This window comes from Oculina patagonica, chromosome 8, assembly GCF_052425735.1.
Source record: "Oculina patagonica isolate OP01 chromosome 8, crgOcupat, whole genome shotgun sequence".
Taxonomy (NCBI): Eukaryota; Metazoa; Cnidaria; class Anthozoa; order Scleractinia; family Oculinidae; genus Oculina; species Oculina patagonica.
In genome coordinates, this window is record NC_135765.1 from 5873279 (window position 1) to 5890210 (window position 16932).

General features: G+C 40.1%; 2 protein-coding genes across 2 annotated transcripts in view; both read right to left on the reverse strand.

Moving 5' to 3' along the window:
- Window positions 1-2060: 2060 nt before the first annotated feature.
- LOC144663413 (cholesterol 24-hydroxylase-like) lies at window positions 2061-7369 on the reverse strand. Its single transcript, XM_078524343.1, has 4 exons — window positions 6608-7369; window positions 5029-5362; window positions 4127-4199; window positions 2061-2682 (listed from the first exon to the last, which is right to left on the reverse strand). The coding sequence occupies exons 1-4, from the start codon at window positions 7208-7210 to the stop codon at window positions 2187-2189; spliced, it is 1506 nt and encodes a 501-aa protein (XP_078380469.1). The 5' UTR covers window positions 7211-7369; the 3' UTR covers window positions 2061-2186.
- Window positions 7370-9829: 2460 nt separating this feature from the next.
- LOC144663412 (cholesterol 24-hydroxylase-like) overlaps window positions 9830-16932 on the reverse strand; it is a 35814-nt gene continuing 28711 nt past the window's right edge. Inside the window, exons 2-5 of the mRNA XM_078524342.1 lie at window positions 12806-14218; window positions 12002-12335; window positions 10895-10967; window positions 9830-10373 (exon numbers count right to left, since the gene is read on the reverse strand). Of these exons, the coding sequence (XP_078380468.1) occupies window positions 9878-10373; window positions 10895-10967; window positions 12002-12335; window positions 12806-13408 (1506 nt within the window). The 5' untranslated portion in view covers window positions 13409-14218 and the 3' untranslated portion in view covers window positions 9830-9877. The remainder of the gene's footprint in view (window positions 10374-10894; window positions 10968-12001; window positions 12336-12805; window positions 14219-16932) is intronic.

The window sequence follows — 16932 nt, forward strand, 5'->3', positions numbered from 1 at the left end:
TAGCAAGCGTTCCGTGCGAGCGAAGTTTCTGTGTGTAGATAGGGGTGGGGAAGCTTCCCCACTTCGCTCGCACGGGAACGCTTGCTACGCAGGCTACCGTTCTCCTGGTCCGAGAATTGTTTCGTTTTCTCTAAGTACGAAACGCGGTGCAATTTAGATACCGCAGGCAACACGGATTTGCCTAACCAGGGTGCGTACGGTGGAGACCTTATTTTCTTATACATGCCGGGAGGCTCCGCCCCTAGGTCCAAACCCTTACCCTAATACCATTTTGAACAGAAAAGGTTATGCTTCCTTATACCAGCGATAGAAAATGGTACCTCTTTCACAAACCTACAGAAGGGATACCGCATCTTTATTCTCAATTAAAAATTAGAATAACCCCTTTAAATAACCAAACTAAACTTGAACAACCATAATAACCAAAATAAACCATGCTTTTAGGTATTTTTAAAATACATAAAAGCATGGGCTCCTGATAAAAGGAATCGACCGTTTGGTGGGCCTGTTCGAGAAATTTTTTAAAGGTCGTTTTACTAATACCTAAATGACAGGGTTTTTTTTTTTACCCTTTTGTATATTCCAACTCGTAAATTTCCACCGTTGTATACACCTACAGCGACTTTAGGTCCCAGAGTAGGCCTAGCCTGATCATTCCCGCATAGCCACTATGGGGAGTACCCATGGGGTTCTGTCATACCTCATTAGACAGTAGCCGAGGCAGAAATTGTACTATGCGAGGATTACTGGCCTTGGTATTTTAATGTAAGAAAAAAATGGCAGAACGAAAGCTGAGTAATATGTCAATTTTATTTGTAGCTTTCAAAACAGCTGTGCAATTTTAAATAAGTGGTATCGTATTATATTAGGACATAGATATGATACACTTTTGTTATATTTTTTGAAGCTTATAATTATAAAGCGAAAATATTGTACGCTTCAGCTTTGATCTTCAAAGGCTGTAGCTCACGAGATTATTATAGCAAAAATACGTTTACGTATTATTTTCCTAACTACCTGGTAAATAATTCGATAAATAGTGGAATACGTCAGTCCATAATGTATCAGTACATCTTAGGGACCGTGAAATAAACGTCAGTCCCAATATGATGCACTTCCACATCAAATTAGAAGTAAATAATATCAATATTATGCCCTAGAGCATTGTTTCTTCGTGACATATTCGCTACTACGTAGTAAATAAATTGAAATATTTCAATTTCAAATTAGATCACCTTATTTGACCACCAAGGATTGTCTTCTGTGCGTGGAATAAAAGGCGATATCAACATGATCTTCTTCCACATGAAATTACAACACTAAGTAAATAATTTTAATATGATTACTTGCAACCTCAAGTTACAAGTAAATAATTTCAATGTGATACCCTTTCTGATAAGTTTGGATTATAAAATACCAATAAAAAAGTAAAAACAAATTCGACTGTGATGCTATGAAATTTGTGTTGTTAGGAACAGTGAGCAATTGTTCAACAATTGCTCGCATTTGCACGCTTAAAACCTGAAAAAAAAAACTTTTTTTGGTTGGCGTAAATAGCTTAAATAAACGTAAAAAAGGATATAAGTCCCCCCGCTTTTAAGCCCCTCCGGTTATAGGCCCATCGACCTGTAGACAACAAAATACGTAAACATGTTTAAGAGCTGCATATTTTTAAAATGTTTTCTGCTGTCTGCATCAAGGTTACGGGCCGCATCTCGGAAGAATGGATGAGTTTGAAAGATACGACGACCTCAAGACACAAAACAGATGTACATATTTTATATAAAGACGCAAGTATGTTGTTTCTTTTAACATCATCATCATCATTCACCTGAGACGTACAATATGTGTAGATAAATTCGGGGCGCACAAAAAGACAAAACTATTGCCTTAGTACACTGTCCTAAAGTTAAAATGGCAATGAAAATATCAGAGATTTGCAAAGAATCTCTAGACAAATTTGAATGTAATTAAACGAAAAATACCAAAATTGCAGTCAGGAGTTGACATTAATACTCAGAATTTATAAAGCGTCAGAATTTATAAAGAGTATTAAATTTGAATGTCTAGTAGTAGACTTGAGAATTTCTATAATGAACTCAAGGAGAGCTTATCATGATTAATGTTCTCGATCTAACTTAAACATGTTAAATTGGTGTGAACCAGTCATAAGTCAAAGGCCCTGTTCACCTAAGCGTCAATGTGCACCTAACCCCATTCTTTGGCCTGAGCGTCATGTGCTCGACTTGTTTCAGGTCTTGTCCTGGGAGTAACTGCACTTTGAAGGTCTGCAGCAGACGAGCTATTAGCATTTTGGCCTGGATCTGGGCGAAGTGTATCCCAATACACGTATGGCGGCCAAGAGAGAATGGAATGTACGCGTAGTGCTCAACCTTCTCGTGATTGGACGGCGCAAAGCGATCCGGGTCGAACTTTTCTGGGTCGTCCCAATACCTTATATGGTGATGTAGCACGTGCGCGTCCACCATGATGCTGGTTTTGGCGGGAATGTGGTAGCCACCCAGAGTGATATTTTCATTTGCAAAGCGTGTGATCGCTGGCTGAGGTGGATGCAGGCGCAGAGCCTCTTTGCTTGCTTGCTCGAGGTATTTTAGCTTTCCGAGATCTTCGTATTTTACGGAGCATCTACTGCCAAGCACTTCCTCAATTTCGGCCACAAGTCTAAAGAATGGAAACAAGCAGAATTAAGCATAGGCGTACGAGGCGGGGGGCGAGGGGGGCTGCAGCCCCCCCCCCCCCCCAGTGCCAAAATTTATCGGGCAAAATGCTTAGAATTCGGGCAACAAGCCTAAAGAAAAAATAGAAAATAGGCCGAAAAGTCTAGTCTACATTACGTTCAAAACGAATTACATCAACAGGAAAAGTATTGGAAATGTACCTAACTTTGTTGTTCAAAAGTCCAAATTTCTCATTCATCTGCGTTCGTTTCCTCTCGCAAATTGCTGTAATCATGTTCGATTTTTTTCGCAAAATTCTGCGTGACTCCTCAGTTTTAAACAGTTGTAATCAGCAGGGGAAAAACAATGTAAATTGGCTCCCCAAAATTAATATATATTTTTCTGAAGTAGAGTGACTAAATAAAAGATATCCAAAAAGGATTCAGTGCATTGACACCTTCGGATAACGCCACGAAATTAATTTAGGATCTTAAGCAAGCAAGCGAAAATTGTACACAACTATTTCAATGCATGTTTTATTTATCATGTTACATGCCTCTTTATTCGGCTTTCAACCCATGCCATTTTTTTTTTCGGGTAAAAAGGTCTCCGCCCCCCCAGGACTGAAGGTGCCCGTACGCCTATGGAATTAAGCACGAGCTTACCGAAGGTTGTCACGTGACGTTATAATTAGCAACATTCCCTGTCGCAGAAAAGGAACTGGGCGCTTTTCATTCGACCAAAAATTTACAGAAATTTCTCGTTGCGAATAGAACAGCGTTTTTCGGTTGTCCGCACCGGGCCGAAAAGATAATGGCTGTTTTCCCGAAATTTTTTAAAGAGAACAACCTCGTGAGGTATACCCAAATTTTCGAAAATTTCTTCCAGAAATTAAATTTCCTTTCCATTCGATTTTGCTCCCCAAATTTACGGAATATTCGGTTGAATAGTTCGAAGCTCGGGAATTCAATAGTTTTCGGATTTTCTGAAGTGAGTCTCCCAGAAAATTTCGTACCATTCGCTCCCGTCCCTAAATTTTCCGGAACTTTGATTGAATGGAAAGCGCCCACTGATTTTTCCAAGTTAGTTTCCCCAACTCTGAAATTGGTCTGAAAACTCGTGAAACGTGAGATAACCAGTCACTGCGAAAAAGTTGTCACGTGTAGAACCAAAGCCAATGGTAATTGGCTGATGGAACTTTTCCCGCCCTTGCCCCCGTCCACGCCGTGGACTCCTGATTGGTTGGCACACGAAGTTTTTTGCGATCCACAAAGTTACCTTCAAATTGAGGGAAACCTCAAGATAACAACTCGCAAATGAAGAGGGGTAATTAAACCAAAAGCCAAAAGGAGCAAGGATGAAAAGTTTAGGCTAAATTTTTCAAAATGTGCCATCTGTGCTATAGCTCCTGTAAATGCGCGATACAGAAAAAACATACGTAAACTAACCTTTCCTCCACTTCTGGATGGGAGGTTATTGCAGCGAGAAGAAACGTCAAGTGGTTAGAGTCAGTTTCCTCACCTAGAAAATGTAAATATGCAATGCAAGCTTTAAAAAATTGAAAAGGTTTCCGGTGTTTTTGTAAATAGCCTGTGCACAAAGGTCTTATGTTCCCTTTGGACACCCGAAATAAGTAACTGAAACACCTGAAATAAGTAACTGAAATAGCTTTGGACACCTGAAATAAGTAACTGAAATAGCTGCATATTCATAGCTGAAAAATTGTATATGTGGCTTAGGCAATAACGAGCGAGGAAGCATGACCAGACAAGACAGACAAACAAACGGAATGACGGACAATCGAGAGACCCAAAACAGCCGAACTAAAACACTCAAAACGAAAACCGCCAGATTCCCCACCCAGAGCATGCTGATGTTTTCTTAGCCTGTTGGGGTATATTATTTGCATTCATTTTAGCCCTCGTGCGCTTCGCTATTGCACAAAACAACATACCGGTAGATTATCTCTAACTTTAATTTATTAAATACAGTAATTAAATTATTCTGAATGGCCATTGTAAAAGGATAAGGGTGAAGGTAAGGATACATATGACGTTAGAACTATTAAGTTTTATGAATGGGATTAATGGCAGATCCAGACATGCATACAAGGTGGGGCCTGGATAGAAAAGTAACTGAATGAAAAGTGTTCTTTCCCCTTGGGTTCACACTTTCTTGCCTAAAAGGTGGGGGACACCTTAAAGGGGACACCCCACCCCCACTCCCAAGGTCCTAGTCCCCTGGAAGTGCCACTGCAATTTACAAGTTGTGTTCAAGATGAGGGTCATAACAGGTGATCATCGATCACACTTAATGGTACGGTTATAACAGAACAAATTTTATCACCTACCACCAACTACAAATGATATGAAATGATCTATCATATCATCTATGGTAGTACGGCTGTCCTTCTGCTGCAACAGGATAATGCGTGACAGCACGTCATTATGTTGGTCCTCGTCTGTTTTACTCTCCTCCTGTCTTTTCTCAATCACTCCTTTGGCCACCCCCCTCAGGAAACGCACAGCCTCTCTACACTTAGCTTGGTAACCAAAGGTGGTGGGCTGGAACCGCATGAAAGGCTTTCGGAAACTTTCAACAAGACCCTCCATGGCTATCCTGGTATTGATAGGTATGGGTGCTTCAGGTTCATTTGTCGAGTTCAAATCCAGATCAAAAGCAACCTATCCAAAGTCAAACAAATAATCTTGTTGTATGCAACCTACTTTATTACCTTATGTTAATAGGAAATGCTTTTATGATTGCACTCCATTAAGTCAATCTGGTATCTGACTGGAACAATATATGGAGTACAAGACTGATAAGGTTAACCCATGTCAGAAACCAATGGTAGAGGATACCCCTAATATATTAGTATAATACCTAGCTACTGTAAGGGACAGACCATTATTTTTTGAAGGAAGGGAGGCAGGGGGGTTAGGCAATTTCCAAAAAAAAAAAATGCACAGAAAAAAACGGCTGAAAAGAAAATTGTGCAAGGGGAGCTATGAGGAAAAAAAATAAGAAAAAAATTTTTAAAAAAATCTTGCACAACCTGAAGGTGAAAAGAAAATATCTTGCCCAAAAAAATTGCCCACCCCCTTCCAAAAAATAGTGGTCTGTACCTAATTAAAGCTCTATTAAACCCTCTCCCCCTATTCTCTCTCTAAAAAGGCCTGCTTTTAAGAACTGGATTTTAAGTTGTGACAATTTATGAACATGAACTGATTTATGATTCAACATCTCATCTCATTATATTTTGCAATAGACATAGGACAAACAGATGGGAACCACCACAGAAAGGGGCAAGAAGCGGGAGTAAAAGGTACGGAAGGCGGGAGGTTCAGACCCCCCTGTCCCCAGCCACTTATATAGATACAAATTATATAAATTGATATATATATTGATATAATTCGACTCATTTGTTCATTGCCAATGGTAATACTGTAAGTAGAAAACTACCCCTTTGGTGCCCATACACTTGCGCAGAGAAGTAATAATGTTATAGCAGATTGTTTTTGGTAAGTTTGGTACTCTTAAGGCGCTGACTTACTATGCTATATGTCGATACGAAGTTTTGAAGTATTATTCACTAAAAAAATAACTTTTTGTGTGTGCCCGTTGGCAGTTTCAAAGTGTCCGTTGTCCATCTTAGGGAGGTGTCCGTCTTACAGAGAATTTTGTTACAGTAAAATGACTGAAAAACGGCAGGGACCATCACCAGGTGTCCGTCTTCCATCTTATAAAGGTGTCTGTTAAGAGAGAGTGTGTAACCCTATTTTAAACTGAAACAGCCAAAAATTAATATTCTTTGGTGTGACTTAGTTTTATACATAGGAGCACCCCAGGGGGGGGGGTTGAGCACCCCAACCCCAACACCCCTCCCCTCCCCTCCCCTCGCACCCTCAGCCAACACTGTGAAGTTTTACCTTAGCAACCATATCCAGGTTTATCCTCACGAGTTCTTCAGCCAAAGAAACCTCTGTCTTCCCGTCAGCAATCGTTTCCAGCCTTTGTAAAAACGAATCGCAGACGGCGGTAAAACTGTCCATCAAACCCATCAAGTTCGGACGATGAAACGCAGGATCCAATGTTGCTCTCTTCCAATGCCATTCTTCTTCAGATACTTCAGACAAAATTCCTCCGCCAAGCAGCCTCTCACCAAACAGCGTGGAGAAATGGCTGTAGCCAAACTTATCTCGCGGTAGATTCTTGGTTATCAGCACTTCTTTCACGAGTTGCGCATCCGTGATCATGACAACCGGGCGATAGTAAAACCAGAAAACGAACATCGGGGAATAGTGGTGTGCGAGTTCGGCCCAAATCTGGTGGATCGTTAATCCACATTTGTTTCTCTTCTCATGCACTAGCTTCATGTTCCCTTTGAAGAAACCATCTCTTTTCGGACCGGGCAAATGGTCGTATTTCCCATGTAAATAGTATAGGTAGATTACCAACCCGGCGAAAACAAAGATAGCCGTAGATATGACAGCCGTCGCTCCCCAGAGTAAAACTAAACTCACAGAAATCATATTAAAAGAAAGAAAGTTGCTTTGTAGAGTGGTGTGAGGACTGCCTGAATTTTCCGCTTTGGTTCGAATGGCTGCCTTTCTTATGCAAGAGTCGTTTTTATTTCGTGCGGAACTTCACGTTTAGCATTCGTTACGTCAAACTCAAAACTACCGGCCGGCGGAAATCAAGACAAATGATAATACCAGTCACGCAATGCTAGAGTCACGTACACGTTACACGCATGTAACGTTACATTCTGTAAAGCTGAAAAATAACTCGAGGAATCTCCTTTCGGCCTGAACAACTTTCTTATGATATCACAAGTGAACCTTTATATCTTTTATGAAAATGTCCAATGAAGATAATCAAAAAGGAAAAATAAAATCGGAAATTATGCGGGGCGGGTCTTAGGAGAGCATGTGTACCTGTGCATGTATGTTGGCATGTATATGTTGTAAATATTCTAGAAATCAAAAGCTATGCTTGTTGAATCGAAAGCAAACAGGCCCTCGAAATGGATAAAAGCAAAGCCTAATAAGGGAAACGGACGCAGCCGAACATATCAAGGATTTAAAAAGTATTTACAAAATTACTAGACTGTGAGGGGGCCTTGTTACTAAACATAGCAGCCTCTTCTTGGTTGGGGGGATGTTACGTTATAGCCTAAAAAGTAGTTATTTTTTTAGCCTTTGCGTTGTTTAACTTCGGGAACCCAAAACATACAGGACAAAACTTGCATGATCATTTTGTTTTGTCGGAACAAAGGTGACCAAAGCATACTAAAGAAGAGGTTATACGAGTTTTTATACATTTAAAACAAAGTTGAATTTTTTTCTACCTTTAGAGGCCAAAACAGTCCTGCATAGCACCTCAACTTGCGGACAACACGACTCAAGTGATGCAACATTGAAACAGATGCCAATCACTGGGACAAATGATATTCAACATTACAAGACCAGCAACGGTATAACCTGATAAAAGTGCTTATAACTCAAAAACGAGTTCCTGGTGTCCCCCATTTTTTGTGATGGAATAATGATCAGCATGTTAAGATGCAACGCTGGCAAAGTTTTAAAATATTCTGTCTTGTGGGTTTAGAAAGCCACCTTACGCGCCGCTTTCGTGTCATCAGTCTATCCAGGGGGACCCAACGAGAAAATTTATCCATACGTGCTGGAACGCCGTGTTTTCTCGCCATTAGATGCTAGGGCCCCCCAACGGGGAAATAAATGTTATTATTATTATTATTATTATTATAAGTATCCCATGACAGTCTCCTTTACCCTTTTGTATACTCTAACTTGTAATTCCCTACCGTTTTATACATGTACAACCTGAAAAAGGTACCCCTTTTGGGCGGGGCCTCCCCGTATAGCCACTATGGGGCGTACCCATGGGGTTCTGTCATACCTCATTAGACAGTAGCCGAGGCAGAAATTGCAATGTACGAGGATTACTGGCCTTGGTATTTTAATTTTAGAAGGAAATAAAAGAACGAAAATTGAGCAATATGTAAACTTTACTGGCGGCTTTCAAAAAAGCTGTGCAATTTTAAATAAGTGGTATCGTATTATATTAGGACATAGATATGATACACTTTTGTTATATTTTTGAAGCAAATAAAGCGAAAGTATTGTTCGCTTCAGCTTTGATCTCCAAAAGGCTGTAGCTAACGAGATTATAATAGCAAAGATACGTTTTACATGAAAGATTTCCTAACTACGTGGAAATTAGTTCAAAAAATATTGGATAACCCCCTAAATTTTAAAACGACCATGGACCGTGAAATAAACATCAATATCAATATGATGCACTTCCACATCAAGTCAGAAGTAGATAATATCAATATTATGCCCTGGAGCATTGTATCTTCGTGACATATTCGCTACTATAAAGTAATTAAATTGAAATGTTTCTATTACAAATCAGATCACCTTATTTGACCACCAAGGATTATCTCCTGTGCGTGGAATAAAAGGCGATATCAACATGATCTTCTTCCGCATGATATTACAACACTCACTAAGTTAATAATTTCAATATAATTCCTTGCAACATCATGTTTCTTATCAAAAAAAGTGTAAAAAAAATTCGAAGCAAGTAAATTTGTGTTGTTAGGAACTTTACATTGATTTTTCAACAATTGCTTGCATTTGACTTTAAGCACGCTAAAATCTAAAAAAAAAACTTTTTATATTGCAGGGGAAATAGCGTAAATAAACGTAAACTAGTATAAAAGTTACTGTCCGTACGTACCTAGGAAGAGTAGACAAATTTGAAAAATAAGACGACCACTAGACACAGAAGAGACTTGCGTATTTTATGTAAAGACTTGGTATGTCGTTTCTTTTCAGTTAATAAGGACTATCATCTTCATCTCATCATCATCATCACCATCATCATTATTTGCCTGAAACGTGTAATACGTGTAGAAAAATATGGGGCGCAAAAAAAAGACAAAAATGTTGCCCTTGTACACTGTCCTTTAGTCAAAGAAATGAAAAGAGACTCTTGACAATTTTGAATGTCTAGCAGAAATAATGTCTGCCTTCTAGATAAATTTGGCAACTTGCTGAGATTGATAGACTTAAGATTTTAGGTTTCATATTAAACTTAAGGGAAGCTTCAGTTACCTGTTAGGCTTCTTCGGGCTTTAAATTGTGCTGGTCCTAAGTCAAAGGCCCTGTTCACCTCAGCGTCAGTGTGCACCTAACCCCATTTTTCGGCCTGAGGGTCATGTGCTCGACTTGTTTCAGGTCTTGTCCTGGAAGTAACTTCACTTTGAAGGTCTGCAGCAGCCGAGCCATCAGCATTTTGGCCTGGATTTGGGCGAAGTGTATCCCAATACAGGCATGGCGGCCGAGAGAGAATGGGATGTAGGCGTAGTGCTCAACCTTCTCGCGATTGGACGGTGCAAAGCGATCTGGGTCGAACTTTTCTGGGTCTTCCCAATACTTTATATGGTGATGTAGCACGTGCGCGTTCACCATGATGCTGGTTTTGGCGGGAATGTGGTAGCCGCCCAGAGTGATATTTTCATTTGCAAAGCGTGTGATCGCTGGCTGCGGTGGATGCAGGCGCAGGGCCTCTTTGCTTGCTTGCTCGAGGTATTTTAGCTTGCCAAGATCTTCGTATTTTACGGAGCATCTACTGCCAAGCACTTCGTCAATTTCAGCCACAAGTCTAAAGAACAAAAACATACAGAAATATAAAGCTTGAGCTTCCCGAAAAATGTCGCGTCGCGTCAATTTATTTAGCAAAGCCCTCCTGTTGCGAGTTACTCGACAAAAAGATACTTGGTGCGTTCCATGCGAACAAAAATTCCGATTTCAACTTCCGAAAATTTCTAGTGGCGAATAGAACCATTTTTCGGTTGTCCGCACCGGGCCGAATAGAAAATGGCAGTTTTTCTGAAATTCCCCATAAAGAGGACAACCCTTGCGAAGTATACCCAAATTTTCGAACAATTCGTAAACAATTTTCTTGTGCTTATGCGATGTTTCGTCTTTACACGAACGCAAGCACATGCGCAAGCACAGGAAAAGAAAAAAATTTGATCCCTGTGCTTGTTGTGCGCTTGGGCTTATGTTTGCGTCGAAGCCGTTTTCACTATGAAATAACAGCTGTTATGCCTGCGCTTGTGCTTGCGTCGCTAGTGAAAACCATGCTTAATGCGTAATACAAAAAGACAAGCATAAACTAACCTTTCTTCCACTTCCGGATGGGAGGTTATTGCAGCAAGAAGAAACGTCAAGTGGTTGGAGTTAGTTTCTTCACCTGGAAATATAAATATGCACGATTTAAAAATTTGAGGGGTCTTCCGCGTTTACGTGAATGGCCTGCATGTAGACGTCTCATATTTTCTTCGGACGCAGGAAATAACTGAAATATTAGTGAGGTGACAGAAGTGTATGTTTTGGATAACAGAAAATAAGTTGTATAAACACGTGGTTTAGACAAGTGCTTCCAGAACACAGAACAGAACATAGATAACCTTTAACTTTTATGCACATACAGTATTGAGATTCAAGGATAAGGATATGTATAACACTGTAACTAAGACTTTATGATTTGAGTCATTGGCAGATTTCCACTTTCATACAAGGTGGGGCCTGGATCGAAAAGTACCTGACTGAAAAAATGTGTTAAGCAGCCTTCACACGACAAACTATTCGCCAACTCGTGTTGGCAAACTCAAGTTGGTGTGTGTGAACGACGCAACAACGGCAAACAAGTTGGCCAACTGTTGGCGACAAAATAGAACTTGTCTCTATTCTCACCAACAGTTCGCCAACTTGTTTGCCAACTGTTGTTGTGTCGTTCACACACACCAACTTGAGTTTGCCAACCTTAGTTTGCCGTGTAAAGGTCGCTTTAAGCCTTTAATGGTCTCACTTTCTCGCCAAAACGGAAGGACAACCCCCACCCTAACTCCCAAGGTCCATTCTCTGGATCTACCAATGCAATTTTCAAGTTGCTTTCAAGATGGTTAAAACATGTGATTTCAGGGCCGTAACTAGCAAAGAGGCAAGACGAAGCACATGCCTCGTCTAAATTTTTACCCAAAGTTAAAAACAAAATACGTTTGGTTGGAATAATAATCCCCAGTTGAACAAAATTGATTTTTGTCAAGAAATACCTCATGAAAAGTGTGTCTGAAAGAGATTCATAGCTACAAGATGTCAAAATTTTCTGTAGGGAATGCACCAGGACCCCCTAGCAAGATCTTGCCTCGTCTATGGCAAAGGTCTGGTTACGGCCCTGGGTTTTCGATTGCACTTCACAGTTATAACAAAACAATTATCACCTACCACCAACTACAAACGTGATGAAATGATCTATCATATCATCTATGGTGGTACGGCTGTCCTTCTGCTGTAACAGGATAATGCGTGACAGTATGTCGTTACGTTGGTCTTCTTCTGTGTTACTCTCCTCCCATCTTTTCTCGATCACTCCACTGGCCACCCCCCTCAGGAAGCGCACAGCCTCTCTACACTTGGCTTGGTAACCAAACATGGTGGGCTGGAACTTCATGAAGGGCTTTCGGAAACTTTGAATGATTCCCTCCATAGCTATCCTGGTATTGATAGGTATGGGTGCCTCAGGTTCATTTGTTGAGTTCAAATCCAGATCAAAAGCAACCTGTCCAAAGTCGAATATATTAATCTCGTTGCATGCAACTTATTTTATTACCTCATTTTAAATTATAGGGCTGGAAATACTTTTAAGGTTGCAGTCTACAATCCGCCTCCGTTTAGTCTTCTAATGCCGTCAGTCTCTTTTAAGTCCCCTACTCCTCAAGAACTGTAGTAACGCGCTATGACAATTTATGAACAAGAAAACAAATAATTTTCATTTGAAGCAGCTGGTTTGTGATTTTAAATAAGGCCCCTACCCCTCCAAAAAAAGCTTGAGCCTTCCCAGGGCTCATGATGTACGTATGTACCACCCTAAATGGATCCAAATGAGTGGAGGGTTTTTTCGGATTGTTTTCGTCTGAAATAGGGTAAAAAATTCCCAACCTGAGAGAGAGACCCGGGAACGGGAATTCCTTTTATTGTGTTTTTGGCCAGAAATAGGGGCTAGCAATAAACGTAGGGAAGTGGTTTTACCTTAGCAACCATATCGAGGTTTATCCTCACGAGTTCTTCAGCCATAGAAACTTCTGTCTTCCCGTCAGCAATCGTTTCTAGCCTTTGTAAAAACGAATCGCAGACGGCGGTAGAACTGTCCATCAAACCAATCAGGTTCGGACGATGAAACGCAGGATTCAGGGTGGCTCTCTTCCAATGGCACTCTTTTTCAGATACTTCAGTGAGAAGTCCTCCGCCAAGCAGCCTCTCACCAAACAGCGTGGAGAAATGGCTGTAACCAAACTTATCTCGCGGTAGATTCTTGGTTATCAGGACGTCTTTCACGAGTTGGGCGTCCGTTATCATGACAACCGGGCGAAAGTAAAACCAGAAAACGAACATCGGCGAGTAGTGGTGTGCGAGCTCGGCCCAAATCTGGTGCACCGTTAATCCACAATTGTTTCTCTTCTCGTGCACTAACTTCATGTTGCCTCTGAAGAAACCATCTCTTTTCGGTCCGGGCAAATGGTCGTATTTCCCGTGCAAATAGTACAGGTAGATTACGAACCCGGCGAAAACAAAGATGGCCATAGATATGACCACCGTTGCTACCCAGAGAAAAACTATACTCGCAGAAATCATATTGAAAGATAGCTGCTTAGAAAAATGGTGTGAGGACTGCTTTGGCTCGATTATGCTTGCCTTTCTTATGCAACACACCGTTTTTATTGCGCGCAGAACTACGTCAAACTCCAAACTACCTGCCGGCGGCCCCCGGCGGCCGGAAATAAAACAAGTGATACCAGTCACGCAATGCTAGTGTTTCGTACACTTTACACGCTTGCAACGTTACATCTCACCTCGAGAAACCGACATTCGGCCTAAATTAAACCACTTTTGTAGTTCACAAGATAACCTTTTATCTTTTGCAAAAAATGCCCAAGGAAAATAAGCGAAAAATAAAAATAAAATCTTGATCGTCATCGTGTATGAATAAAGGTTTTATTCTATTTTATTATGCGGGGCGGGGCTTTTGAGAGCATGTGTATATTGGCATGTATTTGTGGCATTAAAAATATTTTGTAACTCAAAAGCCGTGTGAAAAGCAAACAGGCCCTCCAGATAGATAAAAGCAGAACCTGGTAAGGGAAAAGGATGCAGGCAACATATCAAGTATTTACAAAGAATTTACAAAATTACTGGGCTGTGTGGGGGCCTTGTTGCTAAACATAGCAGCCTCTTCTAGGTTGGGGGGATGTTACGTTATAACCTGAAATTAGTTTTAATCTCCAGCCTGTGCGTTGTTTAACTTCTGGAACTCAAAACATACAGGCCAAAACCGGCAAGATCATTTTGCTTTGTCGGAAATGTATTCTAAGGAAGGGTTGGCGGCAATACCGTGTTGACGACATGTCGCCTGCTCTTTTTAATTATCCGATTTGATGACTCCTTCTGCAAAGCAAAGTCAATACCAGAAACGTCAATACTGAATGATAATATTGATTGATAACGGTTTAGAAATAAGTTTACAATCTGCTCGAAATTGGATCTATAAATTTAAGCATTGTTTTGCATTTTTATAGACTCCCTCTTCCCTTTTTTTTGGTCTAGTACTGTTTAGATGTAAGCTCAAACAATGTATTTGGTGATGGAAGCAACAAATATGAAAGTTGAAGATATTTTGTCTCTGTAAATTTATGAAATAGGATTCTTTCCAATGGCAATATATAAATAAGTAGATTCTTTTGATAATCGACTGTGCAGTTGACATGTGCAAGCTTATGCACAGCGCGTCTTGATATCACTTTCCAGACTTTCAGTTCACCTCCGTCTTGTAAACACGCTTTTGCTTTTTACCCAGCCTTTCCCAGACGTAGCCTTCTCTTTAAATCCTTGATGCGCTTTGCTTTTTTTCGGCAAACAATAACGATGATTTTGTAAATGCACCTGGATGAATATAACAATACCGTCTTGATGAATTTATAAACACGCTTGCCCCGACATCTAAGGTATAGAATTATTCTTCAAACAAAAAACTTCAAAAGAAACATTCCACGTGCTTAACTGGATAGATTTAGCCTGTAGAAGGAAACTGCACAAATTTATCTTAGTATTTAAGTGTCTAAATAATTTGGTACCAAAATATCTTAACCATTTTTTTTTTACAAGAAACAGGACTCTGCACGAATACGCAACTAGGAGAAGTAACGATTTACACCCACCAAAGCCCAAACGCAACATGGGCAAGAAAACTTTTAAGTACACAGGAACGATATTTTACAATTCAATGCGCCCAATTAATTCTTTTTTGCCTCTTTTCTTTTTCTTTTTTCTATGACGTTAAGATGTATATACTATAAAGTGTCGTCATCAGACTGTTTACCCATGAACATGTATGTACCATTAGAAACTCTTACACTGCAAAATAACTGGCCATACACAACGTGTCATAACTGGCAAATGAAATGTTAACACGATTATCAAAAACACCAAAATTTATAGCAAGACTACTCCCCAAGCCAGGTAAAAATCGTGTAAGGAATCTGATTTAACTAAAATTAACTAACAATTTTTTTTTTAGCTGAGTTCAGTTTATATAATAGCCACACACGGAATTCCCTTCCGTATAAGGTAAATATAACTGTCAAAAACTGCTGCAGCTTCTTTAACAAAAGTGCGGAAACTACTGTAAAATTTCGCAAATAAGCTCTGGGCTTGTATTTACTCAACGTTTCTTTCAGGTGAGCTTATTTTTGGGTAGGGCTTCCATACAAGGGTAGGGTATAATTTTTGGATTGAAATTTCCGTTTCAAATATCTTTGGGTTTATATTTGGACTGGATACTGTTACTGAGATTTTTTGGTGCATACAATAATACACATAGTAAAACCCCCGGGGTTTATAATTGAAAAAAATTATATCCTTTTTAACTGCTGTATCTAATTATTAAAAACTAGGCATGGTATATTGCAATTCCTAAGTTTTGATTGGTTTACAGGCCATGGTATATGAGCTCATACACCATGGACCACAACTATGGTAGGTGCACAGGCCTGGTAAAACGAGGAAACATGTTTCCAGAAACACTCACAACGCGCGCATGTTTCCCCAAAGTTTCCCAGCTTTGCCACACGGGAAGCATTGTTTCCAGCGTCAATTTTTGTTTCCAGGAAGTAAAATTTGCTTCTGCTACACGGCAGAAACATTTCGTGTTTCTGCGCGGCATGAAACCATGGCAAAACGAGAAAACAATTACGGAAACATGTTTCCTCGTTTTGTCAGGCCTTACGTAAACAGCTGGGAAGCTCAAATATTGCAATTATTTGGGCGTTTTTATTTGTTAAATATAGGCCCATGGGCTTTTATTCGGGACGACTTATTTTCAGAAGGATTTTTGCATCTGCGAGTTAGGTCGGTTTATTTATTTTTTCCTTTGGAAGGGGGGGGGAGTTATTTTCGTAATTTAACGGTACCCATTTGTACAGAGACTAAAGGTTGATGGGGCTTCTAACTGGTGATAACCAGGTATCGTTGATGCAGTTTATTGTTAACTATATACAGGTATCGTATAAAGACACTAGAGAGGTTAAGCATGACGTTTACGACAAACGGCAAACGGCAAAAATAATTCTGATTTTGCTCGCTTTTTCTTTAGCACTTAAATAAAGCCAGTCAAAAAAATAGGAAAAAAATCCCTTAATCACAGTAAATGCAAACAATTTCCCTAAATTGTACAAACGGCCAAAATCAGACACCAAAAGTTCGATTTTTGCCGTTTGCCGTTTGCCGTAAACGTCATGCTTAACCTCCCTACTATCTCGCTAAAGACACGGCAGTCCAACAGTGTGTTTATTTGAAAGAAGAAAATTGCTACAGAAAGAGATGGCATATCAATGGCACCCTCTAAGTCCCTGCTTCGGTTAGAATAGCCAGTTCTTCATAATCAAAACGATACACGTTTGGTTGCCTGTCAACGAACCTGTATTTCAGTTTACCCTAAGAACGTTTTTAACCTTCTTTTACACGAACGACAGATCGAGGTATGAGCAAAAGGGCGTACACGAGAGATAAGCACGTGTACACGAGACAATAAGCACGTGTAAAACACGTGAGGCATGAGCAAAAGGGCGTACACGAGAGATAAGCTCGTGTACATAAGACAATAA